This window comes from Phocoena phocoena, chromosome 20 (assembly GCF_963924675.1).
Source record: "Phocoena phocoena chromosome 20, mPhoPho1.1, whole genome shotgun sequence".
NCBI lineage: Eukaryota > Metazoa > Chordata > Mammalia > Artiodactyla > Phocoenidae > Phocoena > Phocoena phocoena.
Window position 1 is genome coordinate 6,570,624 of NC_089238.1, and position 17,677 is coordinate 6,588,300.

The 17,677-nt window shown below is 53.2% G+C and overlaps 1 protein-coding gene across 5 annotated transcripts in view; it reads right to left on the bottom strand.

The window, feature by feature from the left end:
* The window catches only part of MYH14 (myosin heavy chain 14), an 84,935-nt gene extending 67,635 nt beyond the window's left edge, over nucleotides 1-17,300 (bottom strand). For 2 of the 5 annotated variants that reach the window (XM_065899722.1, XM_065899721.1), the window contains exons 1-9: nucleotides 16,893-17,300; nucleotides 12,006-12,162; nucleotides 8,925-8,952; nucleotides 8,695-8,797; nucleotides 7,979-8,002; nucleotides 6,343-6,435; nucleotides 5,909-5,972; nucleotides 3,189-3,287; nucleotides 2,091-2,231 (exon numbers count right to left, since the gene is read on the bottom strand). In XM_065899722.1, the coding sequence (XP_065755794.1) occupies nucleotides 2,091-2,231; nucleotides 3,189-3,287; nucleotides 5,909-5,972; nucleotides 6,343-6,435; nucleotides 7,979-8,002; nucleotides 8,695-8,797; nucleotides 8,925-8,952; nucleotides 12,006-12,162; nucleotides 16,893-17,300 (1,117 nt within the window). Of the gene's footprint in view, nucleotides 1-2,090; nucleotides 2,232-3,188; nucleotides 3,288-5,908; nucleotides 5,973-6,342; nucleotides 6,456-7,978; nucleotides 8,003-8,673; nucleotides 8,798-8,924; nucleotides 8,953-12,005; nucleotides 12,163-16,892 lie in introns of all 5 variants that reach the window. The other 3 variants (XM_065899725.1, XM_065899723.1, XM_065899724.1) reach the window with 3 other exon arrangements.
* Nucleotides 17,301-17,677: the final 377 nt, after the last annotated feature.

Sequence of the window (17,677 nt, forward strand, 5' to 3'; positions counted from 1 at the left end):
GCGTTCTACCCCAGTGCCGCCCAGGACCCAGGCCAGGGTGCGGGGCCTGATATGCCAGGTGTTTTCATTGTTACTTGGTGCCTCTGGGCGGGTACTGGGAGGAAGGTCAGGGAGGTGGGGCCCATCTGGATCAACCACTGCGCAGGAACTTTTAAATCAGGAGAGAAATAGAGTAACATTTTTTTTGCGGGGGGGGGGGGCAGGCAGCATGCAGGATCTCAGTTCTCCCACCAGGGATTGAACTCATGCCCCCTGCAGTGGAAGCACAGAGTCTTAACCACTGGACCGCCAGGGAAGTCCCAGAAATTCGGTAACATTTTGATAAACATTAGAGCTGACCATCAGCCCTGGGGCTGGAGAATAATGTGTGTCTTTTCTTACATGTCTGAAATATTTCTGGCAGGAGATGCAGGAAACTTAACAGTGGAAAACTGGGCTCAGAGGGGCCCAGGGCGACTCGGTTTTCACACGATGACCTTTGATCATATTCAGATTATGTCACTACACGCCGACGGTGCTGCAAAATTTTTGTTTCGGGACTGGAAAAATTGGAGCTGCTACCTGCGCCCACCACACGGCAGGAGGGTTACTTGAGGTGACCTGTGTCAGGAGGGCAGGCGGTACCTGAGGGGCTCAGGCCCCCACTGTGGCCTCCATCTGAATTTGTTTGTCAGTTGCCCAGGGAGGAGCAGGGCAGTTACGCAACCCGTGGTTGGGCAATCTAGCAGGGAGGCCTGGGACCCTGTGTCAATATGCCTGAGGACGCTGGCCTGTTCGCTGCCTGGGTGGACAGCCAACCTGGCACTGGGTCTCCAGCCCTCCCCATTGGCCCTGGAGCCCACAGTTGCTCCCGAGGCCTTCCGCATTCCCAGAGACCAGAGGAGAATGAGACCCAGCCCCGGCCCCGCTCAGAACTGGAAATCAGGGTCTCCACGGGACTGGTGAAAGGAATCACAATTCATCCAGACAATGAAATGCCAGGTAGCCGGAAAAAAGACTGAGATTTCCCCCTCTATGTGTGCGTAATGGGTTGAATCGTGTCCCCCTACTCCCTCCAAAAATACATTAAAATCCTAATGCCTGGGACCTCTCAGAATGTGACCTGATTTGGGTATTGGGTCGTTGCAGCTGTAATTATTTAAGTTAAGATGAGATCCCACGGGAGTGCGGTGGCCCCTAATCCAAAATGATGGGTGTCCCATAAAAGGAGAGATTTGCATACAGATGCTTGGGCAGGGAGGCGGGCGCACCGCATGAAGGTGAAGGCGGAGGTCAGGTGACAGAAGTTAGGGGAGGGGAAGGCAACAGATTCTCCCAGGACCGACCAACCCCACCAACACCTCGATCTCGGACTTCTGGCCTCCAGACCTGGGACGTGATCAATTTCTCTTGTTTAAGGCACTCGGTTTACGGTGCTTTGTGATGGCAGCCCTGGCAAACGAACACTGTACTGCAACGGAACTACTGTCAAAAGGTACTGTTTGGTGAGAAAGGTGGGGGGCAAAGCAGCAGAACACGGATAACGAGCTGAGTATTTCACCCCAGTGCTCCCGAGCCCAGACCAACCAAGGAAGACCCTGGGCCAGGGGCAGGGTCTTCCCTGCACCCTCGCTTCAGCCTCCTCCTGCCCTCCAGTCCATCCTCCACACGGCCCAGAGCTGCTCCTCCACGGCTCCCAGCCCTCCCATGGCTCCCCAGTGCCCTCAGGACAAATCCCAGTCCCTCAGGCTGGCATTTGAGGCCCCACCTGCCTCTGTGGCTCCATCTCCCCACTCCCCTGGGTCACCCACTAATTGAATCCATTCGAGAAGTTTCGATTCCTCAAACATGCCACGCCTTTCCTGCCTCAGGGCTTTTGCACATGCTGTTTCCCCCTGCCTAGACCGCTCTTCCCAGATAGCACCAATGCTCACACCTTCGGCTCTCCAGGCCTTGGCGCAAACATCACCATCTCAGTGTGTCCTTCCCGATCCCCTACTTAAAGCTTCCTCCTTCCTCCGTTCCCTGTTTTAGTTTTCAAACCAAGCAATGAATGGCCAGGTGTCCACCCCCATCCTTCATGGGGGGCTCTGGGCTCATGTCTCACTCACAGGTGATTTCCTCGTGGGTGAATCCCAGGACCCGCAGGGACTCCAGTGTCTCCTGGAGGAGCTCACGCTCCTGGCCCGGAGAGGATGATGGCCCGTTGGTCAGGAAGCGGTAGTGGGAGAACGGCTCCAGGAGGAGGTCGGCTGTAGGAATAACGGGGGGGAGGCCAAGGTCAAGAATGAGCCGTAGAGTCAGACTCAAGTCCCGGCTTCCTCAATAGCCACCCCAGGAAGAGCATCGCTTCCCCACTAGGAACCTCGGTCTCCTCCTCTGTCAAACGAGTGGGGATCCATTCTTCAAGGGTTTGGTGGGAAGGGCCAGGCGTGAAGTGGGTACTTAGCACATATTAGACCTTTCCTCTTCCCTCCTTCCATAATGATCCTCAAGTCGCAGAGTTGCCCAGAGAAGGCAGGAGCCGCCCACTGGCAGAAGCAACAGGGCTGCGGGTGCCTGAGTTAGCAGAAGCCATGGGACAGGAGGGGTCGATGGCACAGGGTTCGGAAGCCACCGTAAGCAGGAGGCTGGGTGCGGAGGGGCCAGGAGGCGGCCCAAGCTACGGGGTGGAAGAAGCCAGAATGACAGGGAGCCACAGGGCAGCGGGGCCACTGTAGACGAGACAGCCTTGGGGCGTTTCCACAGCCAGAGGGCCGGAGGAGCGCAGAGCAGGAGACAGAAGGAGTCTCAGGCAGGAGCCATGAGGCAGCAGGAGCCTACAAGCCACGCAAACCACGATCTTCGGGAACCACGAGATGGCAAAGCTGGAGTTGTTACAGCACCCGCTGGAGTAAGCAGAGCCCCGGAGCTTCAGGAGAGAAGTGAGTGTGGGCAGGAGACACGTGGCCACGTAGCTGGCATGAGCAAGGCCCGGGAGACAGCGGGAACCAGAGGGCAGCAGAGTCTGGGGGTGGCAGGAGTCGAGAGGCGGCAGAAACCAGGGGCGGTGGGATCCGGGAGGCGAGAGAATCCACCACCCAGCAGGAGCCTGACACAAAGCAGGTGCTTGACAAAGGTTAGTGCCTCCCATGTCCTCCGCCCCAGGGGGTCCACACGCGGCCACCACCCAGACCCCCGGGAGGGGTGGGGAGCCATTGGACACTAACCCTTGAGCTGCTCCCCGGCGCCTCCCAGCAGCTGGTAGAAGATGTGGAAGCTGCATTCGTCCTTGGCCTGGCGGATGGCCCTCGACTTCTCCAGCAGGTCTGGGTGGGGGGTGAGTTAAGGTGCTACGTGGAGGGGAACCCCCTGCTATCCCGTGGAACAGTGGAGTCACTCATAGCCCCGGCCGGCGACCTGGTCGCTAACTGGACCAGTGGCTTTGGACATGTGTCACTTAAGGCCTCAAGCCTTAGTTTCCTCATCTGTGCAAGGGGCCCGATACCGACACCCGTCCGTGAGTCTATGAGGTGCTGTCGGGGTAAATGAGTTATTACGTGTCAAACACTGGAGCTGTGCCTGGTTTTTCGTTACCAAGGATAAGAATACCTCCCGCTGTCATGACCCTCTCAGCCTCAGTTTCCCCGTATGACTACTGGGGCTCTCAGCTTCTCCCTCTGGGAAAGCCACATGGCACGTTTACACACTGAAAATTGGTGAGATGCCTTAAAGGAAAATAAAACATCGGATAATTGGTGTAGCCGTCTGTGTCCTTCACTCATGGACCTCCGAGCACATATTTTGCACGACTGTCATAATGCAGGACCTGCCTTGGGGAGCCTCGCCCAAGATGGACTGCAAACCATTGACCCAAAACCCTGGGGCGCTAACCTGCTTGGGTGAGACAGGGAGGACCCACGGGAGGAGGTCCCACAGGGCAAGGTGGGGTGAAGGGAGCATGCACGACCTGTGAGACCCTGGGTGATGACAGCCCCGAGCCTCGTTTTCCTCTTCTGTGAAATGGGATGATAACAGCATCTGCCTCACAGGGTTACAGAGACGAGGAACCGAGTTAACATATGGAGAGTTCTCAGGACACTGCTAGGCACGCAGTAAACCCTCAAGAAATGTTGGACAGGCTGATGCTGGTGTGAGGGGTCAGGCCAAGCCCGGGATCCATCTGTTTGACCCCGGGGGTGGCACCTGCCCCGCGAACACCAATGACCACAGGCCGGTCATTGGCCCCGAGGCAGAGACAGCCAGGAAGGAGAGCCGTGCCTGGTGGGGGCAGCCCCAACTGGATGGGGAGTGTGGATGGGAGAAAGTTAGCGTTTGGAAGCAGGCAGAGAAGATTCCAGGGTCCGTGGAGGCCTGGGATGGCAGGATGGATGGGGCAGGGAGAGCCGTGAGCTCTAAGAAGTTGTGTGAGCAGGAACCATGATGCAGAGAGGTGACGGGCCACAGGAACTGTGGGGATCAGAAGCTGGGGACATGAGGCCTTGAGCCCAAGGAAGAAGTTACCAGGTGACAGCAGAGTCCATGGGGCCCAGCTCCTTGACAGAGAGATCCCTGTTTCCTTACTCCCTAAGCCCTCTTAGGAAAAACCCTTCACCAACACACTGCTTCTCAACCCTCCCCCAGATTACCGGCGGGGTGGGGGGAGGGCAGTGAGCTTGGATACCGCGGGGATGGGAATGTGATTTGTTATGAATATCAACCACATTGCAATGAATAATTATTAACAATATTAACATTATAAGGACACTGCTAATCTAATCATTCATTCCTAATAATGATAGCTCGTTCTTTTTTTTTTTTTTTTTTCCTCCGTGCCACACGGCTTGCGGGATCTTAGTTCCCCGACCAGGCAGGGACTGAACCCGGGCCCTCGGCAGTGAGAGCGCCGGGTCCTAACCACTGGGCCGCCAGGGAGTTCCCAGAGAGCTCATGCTTGAGTGCTTACGATGTGGCAGGGGCCACGCTAAGAACCTGCCTCCCTTCAGACCCTTCCAGAGTAGGTTCAACGATCCGTCCCCTTCTACAGAGGGGAAAACTGAAGCCCGGAGAGGTCAAATCACGTGCTCAAGAGCCTCAAAGTGTCAGAGCTGGGATTCGAACGCGGGTGGGTGTGATTTCTTCGCTCATTCTCTTATGCTCTGCACTCCTGGAGCTTCTGGGTTTTATCTTTTAAATTCCTACCGAGCATGTGTGGGAAAGGTTTGACACAGCTGGCCTGAGTCAGCCGGCTTGGAAGGCCCGCCTCTGGCTGGTGTCTGGGAATCTGGATTTCGGGAGGGTTCCCAGCCTTCCTTGGCTGATAGGAGGGGCTCCCTGCACCTAAACTGTTTGTGCAAAACAACATGGTTTCTTCTGAACACCCGCTTTCCTTCAGGGACTCCGGAATTTGGGTACGTGACAGGGAGAGGGTGCCTATGTGATCAGCCCCCAGTAAAAACCCTGGGCACGGAGTCTCTGATGAGCATGCCTGGTAGAAAACATTTCACACGTGTTGGCACACCTGGGAATTAAGCACATCCCGTGTGACTCCATGGGGCAAGGCCTCTGGAAGCTGGCGCTGCCTGCCCCCCCTACTCAGCCCCACATGCCTTCCCCTTTTGCTGCCGGCGCTCGCGACCCTTATGGTTAAGTCATAGCCGACCCTCCGCCCCATAGCAAGGCTGGGCTGGCCTTCTCCTAAAAGCTCCGGGAGGCCCTGCCCTCCTCCCTTCGTGTGGAGATGCTGCCACTGCCCCTTCCTGAGGTTCTAGGATCCTTCCCCTTCTGCAGAGGGGGAAACTGAGGCACAGTTTCTGAGCTGCAGGGAGCCAGGTTTCCCGGCGAGTGTGGACACCTGTTTTCCGTAAGCGGTGAGATCCCAAGAGCCACTCTCCTTGGCTGCCACCCCTCGTCCCCCCACCAGGCACCCCTCCAGGCGGTGAGAGGATACAAGTCTCGATGTTGGCGCCCACGATGTACCCGGCAACGTCGAAGTTGATGCGGATGAATTTGCCCTGCGAGGGAAGCAGGTGGAGGGACTTAGCCAAAGATCCCGTGGGCCTAGAGAGCACCGCCAACCCACACTCACGCCTCCCAGAGCCAGGGCTGCCTCTTGCTTTCTCCCTCCACTGAACCCCACTCCAATCGTGAGGTTCCAGTTCGGGGGGCAGTTCCTAGGGGAATTCAAGGTCCAGGCCCCTTTGACTTCTTTCTTTGGGACCCAGGTCCCCAGCTCCTTCATCCCTCAGACCTAGGAGCCACGGCCCCCAGGCCCCTCCTCCTTCAACAGACCCATACATCCTGCCTCCCCTCCACCATCCTCCTAAACTCCCAGCTCCTGTTTCACTGACTCAGGCCCAGGCACCGCCCTTCCCCAGCACTCACAAATCGGGAGGAGTTGTCATTCTTTACTGTCTTGGCGTTGCCAAAGGCCTCCAGGATGGGGTTAGCCTGAAGAAGCTGCCGCTCCAGCTCACCCTGCAGGGGCACGGGGGATGACCCGTCAGTGGGGGGAGGGGGGTTGGCCCAGCTGTAAGGGGGGTGGATCTGTGTCACAGCTGGCTGAGTGTCTGTGTGTGTGGGGCCTTTGTGTGTCCGGGTGTGTGCCCTCTTTCCCGCATCTGGGTCTTGCCCTTCAGTCTACTGTGAAGGGAACGAGGAAACATCTCCAGGATACATTGTTAGTGGAAACAAAACAAAACAAAAAGCAAGTTGCAGGAAAATACCTACAGTGTGATCCCATTAATAAAAAATGAATTGAGGGAAAAGCACACCACAAAACAGGACTCCTATTTCTATAAGGATAGACACGTCAGTAAACATTTAGAGAAAGGCCTGCAAGGATACACATCAAACTGTCAACAGCATAAGACACTCCAAGGAAGGAGGACTGAGAGAAGGAAAGAGGAATTTCACTTTATCTGATCGTTGTTGTTGTTACAGCGAATACGTACTCACGTATCACTTGTAGAATTAAAGAAAAACCTATACCATCTATGTAAAGTGCTTCAAACTGTTTGGCAGCTTGGTAGTTTCCTACCCCAGTCGGGCTGATCCATGGGTAGCGATTTTTTATTTATTTATTTTTTTAAGATAGGAACCTTTTTTTAAAATTGAAGTATAGTTGATTTATAATATTGTGTTAGTTTCAGGTATACAGCAGAATGATATGGTTATACATATATATGTATATACCTATGTTCTTCTTTTTCCGATTCTTATCCATTATAGTCCATTACAAGATATTAAATATAGTTCCCTGTTCTATACAGTAAATCCTTGGTGTTTATCTATTTTATACATGGTAATGTGCATCTTTTCATCCTCTACTCCCAGTTTATCCCTCCCCCCACCCCCACGGGTAGGAATCTTATTCTGAACTTCCCTACAGCCACCTCGCTGTCAGAGCCAGGAACATAGTAGGTGCTCAGTCAACAGCAATCCCCTTCCCCTCTTTCCTAGCCAGGCTCTCAAGGACACTAACTATTTCTTCAAATGCCCTGTGAGCCCTCAGACACTAGCCTGAGCTGGGAGTACACATTACGCCTACCATAGCTGTCAGTGTGGGTCTGTGGGTTGTGTGAACTCGTGGTGTCTGTGGGCTCTGTTAGCAGATCAACAATAAATGGTAGTTTGGGCCTCTGGGTTGTTTCACATTGGGATCTGTGGCCAGTCTGCACACAGTAGGGCTAACAGAAACGGCTGTGTGGTTGGGGTCTGCACACGTGCGGTAGGACCACACTAAATGCCAGCATGGGCCCTAGGTGTGTGCATGCAGTAGGGCTGCCATAAGCAACAGTGGGGTGGGGGGGGGGCCTGTGTGCACACAGTAGGGTTGTATGAAATGACAGTGTGGGGCTGGGCGTGCACACAGCAGGACTGTCATAAGTGGCAATGTGGCTTCCTGGCAGGGGTGACCATCAGTGCCTGAGGGGGCCCTGTCTGCCAGGAAGACTGTGGTTTGGGGTGACCCAGGTGGTAAGAGGGGTGACAGGACTCGAGGTGATTCCCCACTACTCACATAAGACACGGTGCTGGTGGAGGCCTGGGGAAGTCACAGGACACGAGACACGGACCGGGACACGGACCAGGACACAGCACATGGAACATGGACAGACACACAGGTGAACTGGTGGTCTCAGGTGGTGGGTGGGGTGAGGCGGAGAGACGAGGGGCTGGGGAAACTGGCCATGTGGAGTGGGGTGGCATCGGGCTGGGGGAGGGTTACCCACAGCACCTGGGGTTTGAATCCAGGCTGGTCCTTCCTGGGTGTGCGGCCTCGGACAACCAATTCACCCCAGCTGTGACTCTTCCCGTCTTTAACGCAGGAAGACCACACCCACCTCACTGGCGTGTTACAGTAATAGAAGCAAAGGGACTAGCACTATATAAATGCTCACTTACAGAGCAAACCTGGGCATTGCCAGAACCTAAACAGGCCTGACACACAGTGGATGCTCTGGAATGTAAGCACCTACTGTGTGCCAGGTGCTGTTCCAAGGGCCAATGAGGCCAAGGACTGGCCTTCACATTTTTGTGTCTACCCTGCCTCTGCTCCCAGCACTATATCAGGCACACAGTAGGGACGCAGGGGGCATGGGCAGCCAGGAGAAGGCCCACAACTGTGTCCCTCCATGAGGGAGGCAGGGAGTTAGCTATGGGGGGAAGCAGAACCTGAGATGGAGGGGGCCTTGCTGGTGGCAGGGTCCAGAGTACATCCCAAGGCAGGTCACTTACCGGGACACCCGGCTCCTTCCTGCCCTTTGGCGATGATGCCACGTGGGCGAGGTACTGGATGACTTTCTTGGTGTTTTCTGTCTTCCCAGCCCCAGACTCCCCGCTAAGGGGGGGCACAAAGGGAAACAAAAAGGGTCAGCAATGTTCCGAGGTAAGCCCCGCCCATTCCAAGCAGAGCCACTCCCAGCCGGGACCCCGCTTCCTCCAGGAAGTCCTTCAGGATTACTCACGTGCAGAGAATGGATTGATCCTCACGATCTGTAGGGGACAGAGAGGGACGTGTCACCTGGGAGGATTTCTCCAGCGAGACACTGGCCACCCTCTTTTCAAAATCCTTCCCAAGGGCTAAGGAAAAGCTTGGATTTTGACATGTGACCCTCCTGGATTCTAATACCTAACCCTAACTCAACCTCTCATTTGCTGTGTGACCCTGGGAAAGCAGCTACCCCTCTCTGAGCCTGTGTCCTCACCTGTAAAATGGAGACAACAAGCTCCAACTGAACAGAATGTGATTCATTCAACAACCTTCAATTTGAGTCCCTACCGTGTGCTGCCTTGTGCTGAGTGTGTGAAATTCAAAGACATGAGAGTGAGATCCTGGACCCCAGGCTCAGCCTCTAATAGAAAACAGGCCACAGAATCGTAGTTATGGTGACTGGTGGCCCATTGGTGGGTCATCTGCCCAACTTGAGGGCAGAGAGCACAGCTCAGTCACCACCATCTCCTCCTGCGCTCGCCCTGGGCTTGACACAACCCTTCAACAAATGCACACTGACCACCTACTAAGTGTCAGACACTGAGGGCAGTGGGAATTTGCAAGGTCCCTGCCCTCATGGAGCATCCGCTTGAGTGGGGGATAAAAGCACATAAACTAGGGGAGTTTCCTGGTGGCCTAGTGATTAGGACTCTGGGCTTTCACTGCCGTGGCCTGGGTTCAATCCCTGGTCTGGGAACTGAGATCCCCGCAGGCCATGCAGCACAGCAAAACAAACAAACAAAACAACAACAACCCCCCCCCCCCATAAACTAAAAATGAAGATTTGACAGCTGGCAATGTCTGGAGACATTTTTGGTTGTCACAACCTGGGAGGGCTGTCCTACAAGTTTTAGTGGTAAAGCCCAGGGATGCTGCTTAATATCCTATGATGCACAGGACGACCCCCCACTCCAAAGAATCATCCAGCCCCAACGTCAACAGAGCCAGGGTTGAGAAGCCCTGGTCTAAAGTCATAAGAAGTGACTGAGGGGAGGGGTCGAGGGCCAGAAGGCGTCTCAGAAGAGGTGCTGTTTCAGCTCAGCCCTAAAGGTCGAGGAAGCAGGGAAAAAGCATTCCAGGCAGAGGGCACAACCAGTGCAAAGGCCCTGTGGTGGGACCAAGTTGGAGATGTTTGAGAGACAGCAAGGAGGCCGGTGAGGCTGGGGGAGGGGGCAGAGCTGGAGATGATGCAGATGGGTTTGGAGACCACGATTAAAGGGTCTGGATGGTTTTTAAGGACGGCAGGAGGTCTCTGGGTGGTTTTAAGCCAGAGAGAGGGCTGCATTCAATAGGGCCTCAGAGTTAGCAGCCTGGTTTGGGAGCCTATGGACATGGGTTCAAGGCCCAGCCACCTCCCCGCCTTGCTGTGTGACCTTGCGTCAGTCTCTGAGGTCTTCGGTGCCTTACTTTCCCCATCTGAAAAATGGGGCAGAGTGGTTAGGACTTGGTGCTTTCACTGCAGGGGCCCGGGTTTGGTCCCTGGTCGGGGAACTAAGATCCCACGAGCTGCACCACGTGGCCAGAAAAAAGAAAAGAATCTTGGAGATGAAACACGGGGCTCAAAACAGCCCCTACCTCACAGGGCCATAGTCAGAACTCAGAGAGAATCTTCAATGTTTTTTTAATATACCAGCTAGTATATAATACAGTTTTGTGGCCTGTTTTGTATCCAGGGCTGAACCTGGGATCCAGAATCTTGCTCTCGTGTCTTTGAATTTCACATGCTCAGCACAAGGAGGAACATGGTAGGGGCTCAAATTGAAGTTTCTTGAATGAATTACATTCTGTTCAGTTGGAGTTTATTGTCTCCATTTTACAGGTCGAGGAAACTGAAGCTTAGGGGGAATTGCTTGGTGGTCCAGTGGTTAGGACTCAGCACTTTCACTGCTGGGGCCCACGTTCAATCCCTGGTCGGGGAGCTAAGATCCTGCAAGCCTCACGGTGTGGCCAAAAAAAAGAAAAAAAAAAGAAACTGAGGCTCAGAGAGGGACAGCCACTTTCCCAGGGCTACACAGCAAGCAAGAGGCTGAGTCAGGGTTGGGTATTAGAATCCAGGAGGGTCACATGTCAAAACTGAACAGTGCCCAGCCCAGGACGAGGACATGATACAGTGTGACCGACACGCAAGCTGCAGCTGGGGGCCTTGGGTTCGAATCCTACCCCAGCCACTGACCCACCAGTGGGACGGTGGGCAGTGACTGTGCTGCTCTATGCCTCAGTTTCCCCATCTGGCAACCAGGGATAACGAGCACACCTCCTTCATAGGGTGGCTGTGATGTTAAATGTGTTCATCCCTGAAAAGTGTTTGACCCAGAGTAGGCACTCACTCTTATTTTCTTGAACATTTATTCCTGTTATATTAACTAGTATAAAAAATATGTAACAAATTAGATTACATAACCAAATAAAATGTTACCTCTGACTAAACACAAATTTATAATGTGACTATAAAAACATTATATATAAATGTTTGAGTGCATAATGCAGGTATTTGCAGGTATTTTATTATATATATATATATATATATGCATGTAGGCATACATAATAAATATCTAATGAGTGTAGTATGAATACTACATGGGAATTATGGAATTTTGCCAGAACTGATCGACATTGTCATGGGGTGAATGGCAGCCCCTCTGACGAACATCCTTGCGCAGTGCTCAGCCTGCCCAGCTGCACTCAGCGACCCCATGCTGCCCGTCGTCTAAAGGGCAGCCATTCACCCATGACAATGTCGATCATGGCAACAATATACATGCTGAATGAATGAACAGTCTTAAGAATCACTGTTTCAAGAGCAATTTTTGCAAGAGCTGGCAACAGTGAGGTCCCAAATGAGACTTGTTGAGGGAAGGGGTGAACAGAGAGACAGATAAAAAGGGGCCTGTCTGGTAGGACCCAGAGCCTCGCCCACTCAGCCCTCCACTGGTGTTACCTCCTGCCCCACAAAGAAGCCTCACAGTGTCTGAAATCCTTGACCTGTCATCTGATCCTGACCCCCAGCCCAGTCCCCACTGAAGAGGCACCTCCAGCAGCCCAAGCCCACACTCACCCTGGAGCATGCTTCGGTAGGCCCCTTCAGTCACTGCGTACACGTGGGGCGGCACTTCGTGGCGCTTTTTGCCCCGGTACATCTCCACAATCGCCTCCGTATAGATGGGAAGCTGCTTGTACGGGTTGATGACCACACAGAAAAGGCCGGAGTAGGTCTGCAGTGGGCAAGAAGGAGAGGGCCTCAGCTAGCTGCCTGCCTGTGGCCCAGAGGGCGGCATGGGGCTGCCGTGTACAGCTGGGCAGGTTGTGCACTGCACAAGGACATCTGGCAAAGGGGCTGCCATTCACACCATGACAATGTAGATTTGAACATTTGTTACAGTTTCAGGCTGATGGTTGAAAAGAAGCTTTCCAAACTGCACAAAGGTGCTGAGGATTCACACACACAGAGAGAATGTAGGCTCTGTAGCCCGGTCACTGCTTGGACTCGCACATGCGTGAAAGGACCACGTGCAAGTTCATCTGTAGCATCATTTTTAAAACAGCGACAGACTGGAGACAATCTGGATGCTCGGTCATACAGTGGATTCCTATGATGCTTCTGGTGTACTGTATACAGGTAGAGAACTATCTCCAAAACATTATCACGGAAAGGAGACAAGGTAAGAACTGTTTGCACTGAAAGGGGTACAAGAAGAATATTTTTATGGATTTGCTTGAATACACAGAATATTTCTGGAAGGGTGCTCCCAGTACGTGCGGCAGCTGAAACACAACAAGAGCATGTCTGCAGTTTCTGTTCACAACAGACTCGCAGCACCTGCTGCCACGACCGTCTTGGTGGTTCCTTCCTATTGGAGGAAATGCTAAACAGGTTCTCAAGGTGAGTGAAAATAAAGATGTGATTTTTTTTTTTTTTTTTTTTTGCATCCAAGTTCATGGACACCCTGAATTTGTCCACACAGCTGTTGGGCCTGAGTGCCGGACCCTGTAACGGTTTAAGAACTGTTCCAGCTCGGACAGAGCCTCGGGTAGACAAGACGCACTTAGGATGGACAGAGGCAGTTAGACAGCTAGAGGGCTAGCTGATCACCTAGCTAAACCAACCCAGAGAGCTAACGAGCTAAGTTAGCTGGACTAAGCCAGCTAATCCAGCAGAGAGTTAGCTGCTTAGGGGCTTAGCTAGTTAACTATGAAACCAGTTAGCTACTTAGCCAGCTAGTTAGCTACTTAGCTAGTTGAATGGCTAGCCGGTTACTTGTTGGTTGGTAGCAGAACTGCTTTAAGCTCCCAGATGGCTAGAGCTTCTCAAGCAGAGCGAGGGTGTGGCCACCACAGGCTGCCCGGCTCCCAGGTGCCAAGCTTTTAAGGATGGGAGGGTGGGTGGAACAACCGGTTTGCTGGGTGTCTGTCCTCCCTGCCAGCAGCTCCCAGGAGCTCTCGAGGGCAGGGCGGCCGGACCACATTCCCAGGGAGGGTATCTCATGGCTGCTGGCGCCCAGGCCCCCACTCCTGGCTGACAGAGGAGCCTTCCCGACCCGTGCCACTCCCCATCTCAGCCCCCTCCTGCCAACCATACCTTGTGGCCAGGGCCACACCCCAGATGGAACCTGAGCTGGCTGCCAAGGCCAGGGGGCAAAGGGCAGAGGCTGGTGTGCCTAGAGAGGGTCGGGGACACCTGAGTGGCTGGGTCACAGCTGCGGAAAACCTGGCTGGAAGGGTCTGGGGTAGCTGCTCCAGCCCTCGGAGCTCTGAAGGCAGACCCACCAGGTGCAACTCCCTGCCTCCCCCTCTCCTCAGCCCCGTGGCTCTCCCCACAGTCTCGGTTTTCTCCCTGAGAAACCCTCCCCATCTCATTACAGAGGCTGTGGGGATTAAGGATGATAATGAATAAAAACCAGCCAGCCCAAGGCGGGGCCCCGTAAAAGGCACTCCAGCCATGGGTCCCCAGACGCTCACGTTCCCATCCCACTTGAAAGCTAAGAGTTCACTCAGATTCGGATGCCACGTCATCCTGGGTTTCGAGCCCTGTGTGACTTAGCCAAGGGGCTCGCCCTCTCTGAGCCTCAGTTGCCAGTCCTGGTAAAATGGAGCTGTAACCCCCACACACACAGTCTAGAAGGATTCTGAGAGTGGCACGCCACCATGCATCTTCCAGTGTCTCACGGAGCAGAGAACATGGCCAGTGTTCAGCAGATGGGTTCCCTTCCTGCCCTGAGCATCCCAGTGAAGGGACCGAGACCTTGAGCCACTCAAGGCCAAATAGCCTATTAGCGACAGAAACTGGGTTTCTAGAACCCCGGACGCCCCCCACTCCTTGCACTGGGAAGCGCTGTCTTCCCCATCACCAGTTGGCCAGTTAGTATTTATTAAGCAGGGCCCAAGAACGAACAAGGTGGAGTTTGAATCGAATCTTCTAGCTGCATGGCCTGAGCAAGCACCTTAACTTTTCTGGGTCCCATTTTCTCATCACACAGGGACGGGAACAGCGCTTCCACAGAGGGCTGCTAGGAGCCATCCACAAGTTCCCGTTGCAAGTACAGGGCTCAGCGTGGGTCCTGGAGCCCTGTGCACGCATATTTATTTATTTGTTTGTTTGTGTATTTATTGGCCGCGCGGCATGCATGCGAGGATCTTAGTTCTCCGACCAGGGATCAAACCTGCGCTGCCGCTGCAGCCTTAACCACTAGACCTCCAGGGAGCTCCCTGTGTGTGTTTAATATGTTAGCTGTTAGCTACTCCTGGGCTAATGGCTTCTCCTCTCCAAGCCGTGGACCAAGGAGGTGATAACCCCTACCTCACAGCCTTACGTGGAGAGGGGGTCAACAGATCACATTGGAAAGAAGTTTAGAACAGCTCCTGATGGAGAAAGCAGGCCCTCACTAATTGCTAATAATTATTGTTAAGGCCCTATTTGCTTCCTGTCTGGGCTTCTGGAATCTTCTATCTCACTTTCATTTGTCAGGTCCCAATTCTCTGGCTCTTGGGCCATAGCCTTAGCTCAGGCCTTACCATTTTTTCCCCTGAACTTTCCCAATAATCTTCCTAATGCAGTGGATAGGATGTAGGGTCTGCAGTCAGATGGCCTGGGTTCAAACCCCAGTTAAGCTGGTTTGTAGCTGGTGGGGCTTTGTCCAAATCCTGGCCCCTCTCTGAGGCTCAGTGTCCCCAGCTGCACAATGGGGATGATAGGAGATACCTTACAAAGTTGCCGTGAGGGTTCAGAGTGTTTATTAACAGGAAAAGGGTGGCTCAGTGTTTTGGGTGCCCCTCTGATCCCCTGTCTTTGGTGAGGTCCAGGGGAGTGGCCTAGACAGAGGTCTCTTTCCCAGGACTCGCAAAGGTTAGTGAGGAATCATAAGGGCCCAGTACAGCCTGGAGAAGCTGCCACCTCCATCCAGGGCCAGACAGCCCTCAGTTCAAATCCCACCCCTGCCACCAAAAGCTGAGGGTCCCTGAGCCAGCCACTGTCCCTCTCACAACCTCAGTCTCCTCCCCAAACAGGAATCAGATTTCATAAAAAACATTCTAATCTTGTGCTTGTGACCCTTAATGGGATGGATACTGGGGCCAGTTTATTTATCTTTATTTTTTGATACATCTCATCATTTATTGAAATGTTCTTTTATTACTCTCATTAAAGTTTTGTGGTTTTTAAAAAAATATAAAACCAGCACTTTTCCTTTTAGGGTTTTAGCGAGGTGTTTTGTAGTTTTTCTTGTGGGGTCAGTTGAAATGTGTAAGGTAGTGAGACCCCAGCACTCTTAAGCTAGTGTTTGGAGCATGACTCTGGGGCCAGCTGCCTGGGTTCAAATCCTTCATGTCCATGTGACCTGGGACCCAAGTCACTTAACATTCCTGAAACATCAGGTGATAAGAACAAGCTCCGCCCCAGAAGTGAGCTGATAACCCACAGGAAGCACTTAGTACAGTACTTGGCACATCACAAGTGCGTGATAAATATTTGCTAGCCACCCATGATCATTATTTCTCATTACTATTGTCCACACTCCTCGTCACTCTCTCTAATCCTGTTTGCTCTGAATAACAGCTTTGGCTGTCCCTGAGAACCACCCTGGAAGCTTATTAAAAAGACCAGTCACACCCTCAGAGAGCCTGATTTAAATGGGGTGAGGCGGGGCTTGAGTGTCGGTATTTAAAAAAAATTCCTAACACGATTCTAACGTGAAGGCAGAGTTAAGAACTGCTGCCCTACTCCACCTGTTTGCTTTTAATGTGAGACAGTGAATGCTTAACAGAGACTAGACCATAGTCAACCTCACTATCATCAATCCCTTCTTAATCCTAAGAGGCATCATAGCAAAGTGGTGGGGCCTGGAGCCAGACTACCCACGTCTGCCAAGTCCAACTGGGTGACCTTGGTCAAGGAACTTGACCTTTCTGTGCCTCAGTTTCTTTATCTGTAAAACGGGGACAAGATGCTTTATAATTGTGCAAATGTATTGAAACAATATATTTTAGAGTGCCTAGTACATGCTTAATAAATGTTAGTTTTTATTGTTATTAAATCTCTCTGGGCCTCAGTTTCCTTTCAGGTATAAAACACTCTACTATTTGTAAGATGAAAGGAAACAAATGCACAGAGCCAGGCATGCAGTTTTCCATACTCAGTGGCTCCCATTAATTATCACTACAGATCCATATCCCTGTCTCAAAGCCTTTGGATGTGTTATATTTGAGGATTCAGAATTTTTTTAACTTAAGGAAAATAATAAGGAGCATCTACCCTATAATATTACAGGACGCCCCCAGTGGGGTCTGAGGCACTCTTTATGCAATAGTTTGTCATTTGGCATGTAAGCGTAGGCAGAGTCATACGACATGGGATAAAGATTATAAGTAGCCTCAGGTTGGTTCAAGTCGTGGCGCTGACACCCAGACCCGCACCCCGGGCAATGCCCTCCCGCGGGAGGGGGCCACTCACATAGATGAGGCCGGAGTAGTATCGCTCGCGGAGGTTGTGCAGTACGGAGGCCTCGTTGAGGCAGGTCAGCTCAGCCATGTCCTCGGCCTTGCTGAACTTGGGTGGGTTCATGCGCTGGATCTGGTCCCGCGGCAGCCGCAGCCGCCGCCCACTCTCCGCCAGCTCCACCTCGGCTTCCTCCTCGCCCTCGTCCCGCAGGGCCGCCGCCTCGAAGCCGTGCAACTCCGAAGGCACCCACACCAGGCGCCGTGCCGTCCACTCCACCTGCGGGGACATGGCCGAGCCCCCGGGCACACTCCCCACGCCCGGCCCACGGGGCGCGAACAGGAACGGCTGGGCCGCCTCGGGCACTGGGCCAGGCCTGGGGGGTGCCTTCCGCCCGGGCACCGACACGGTCACTGCTGCCATGGTCTGCAGGGAGAGAGCAGAGGGCGAGGTTCAGGGAAGGGGGGGCTCCATCCCCACCCCAGATCCCCCAGGCAGTCGCCACTGCCTTTCTCCACCAGACCTCCATTTACACGTCTGCAAAATGGATCCACAGATCTTCCTTTACTCATTCCACCCATTCACCTCTCTATCCATTCATTCATTAAATAATTCTGTTTGTGTGTATGTGGCCACACTACGTGGCTTGTTGGATCTTAATTCCCTGACGAAGGATTGAACCCTGGCCACAGCAATGAAAGCTCCAAGTCATAACCACTGGACCCCCAGGGAATCCCTGATTCAATAATTCTTTAATAACAACCTAAATGTTCATCAACAGATGAATGGACAAAGATGTG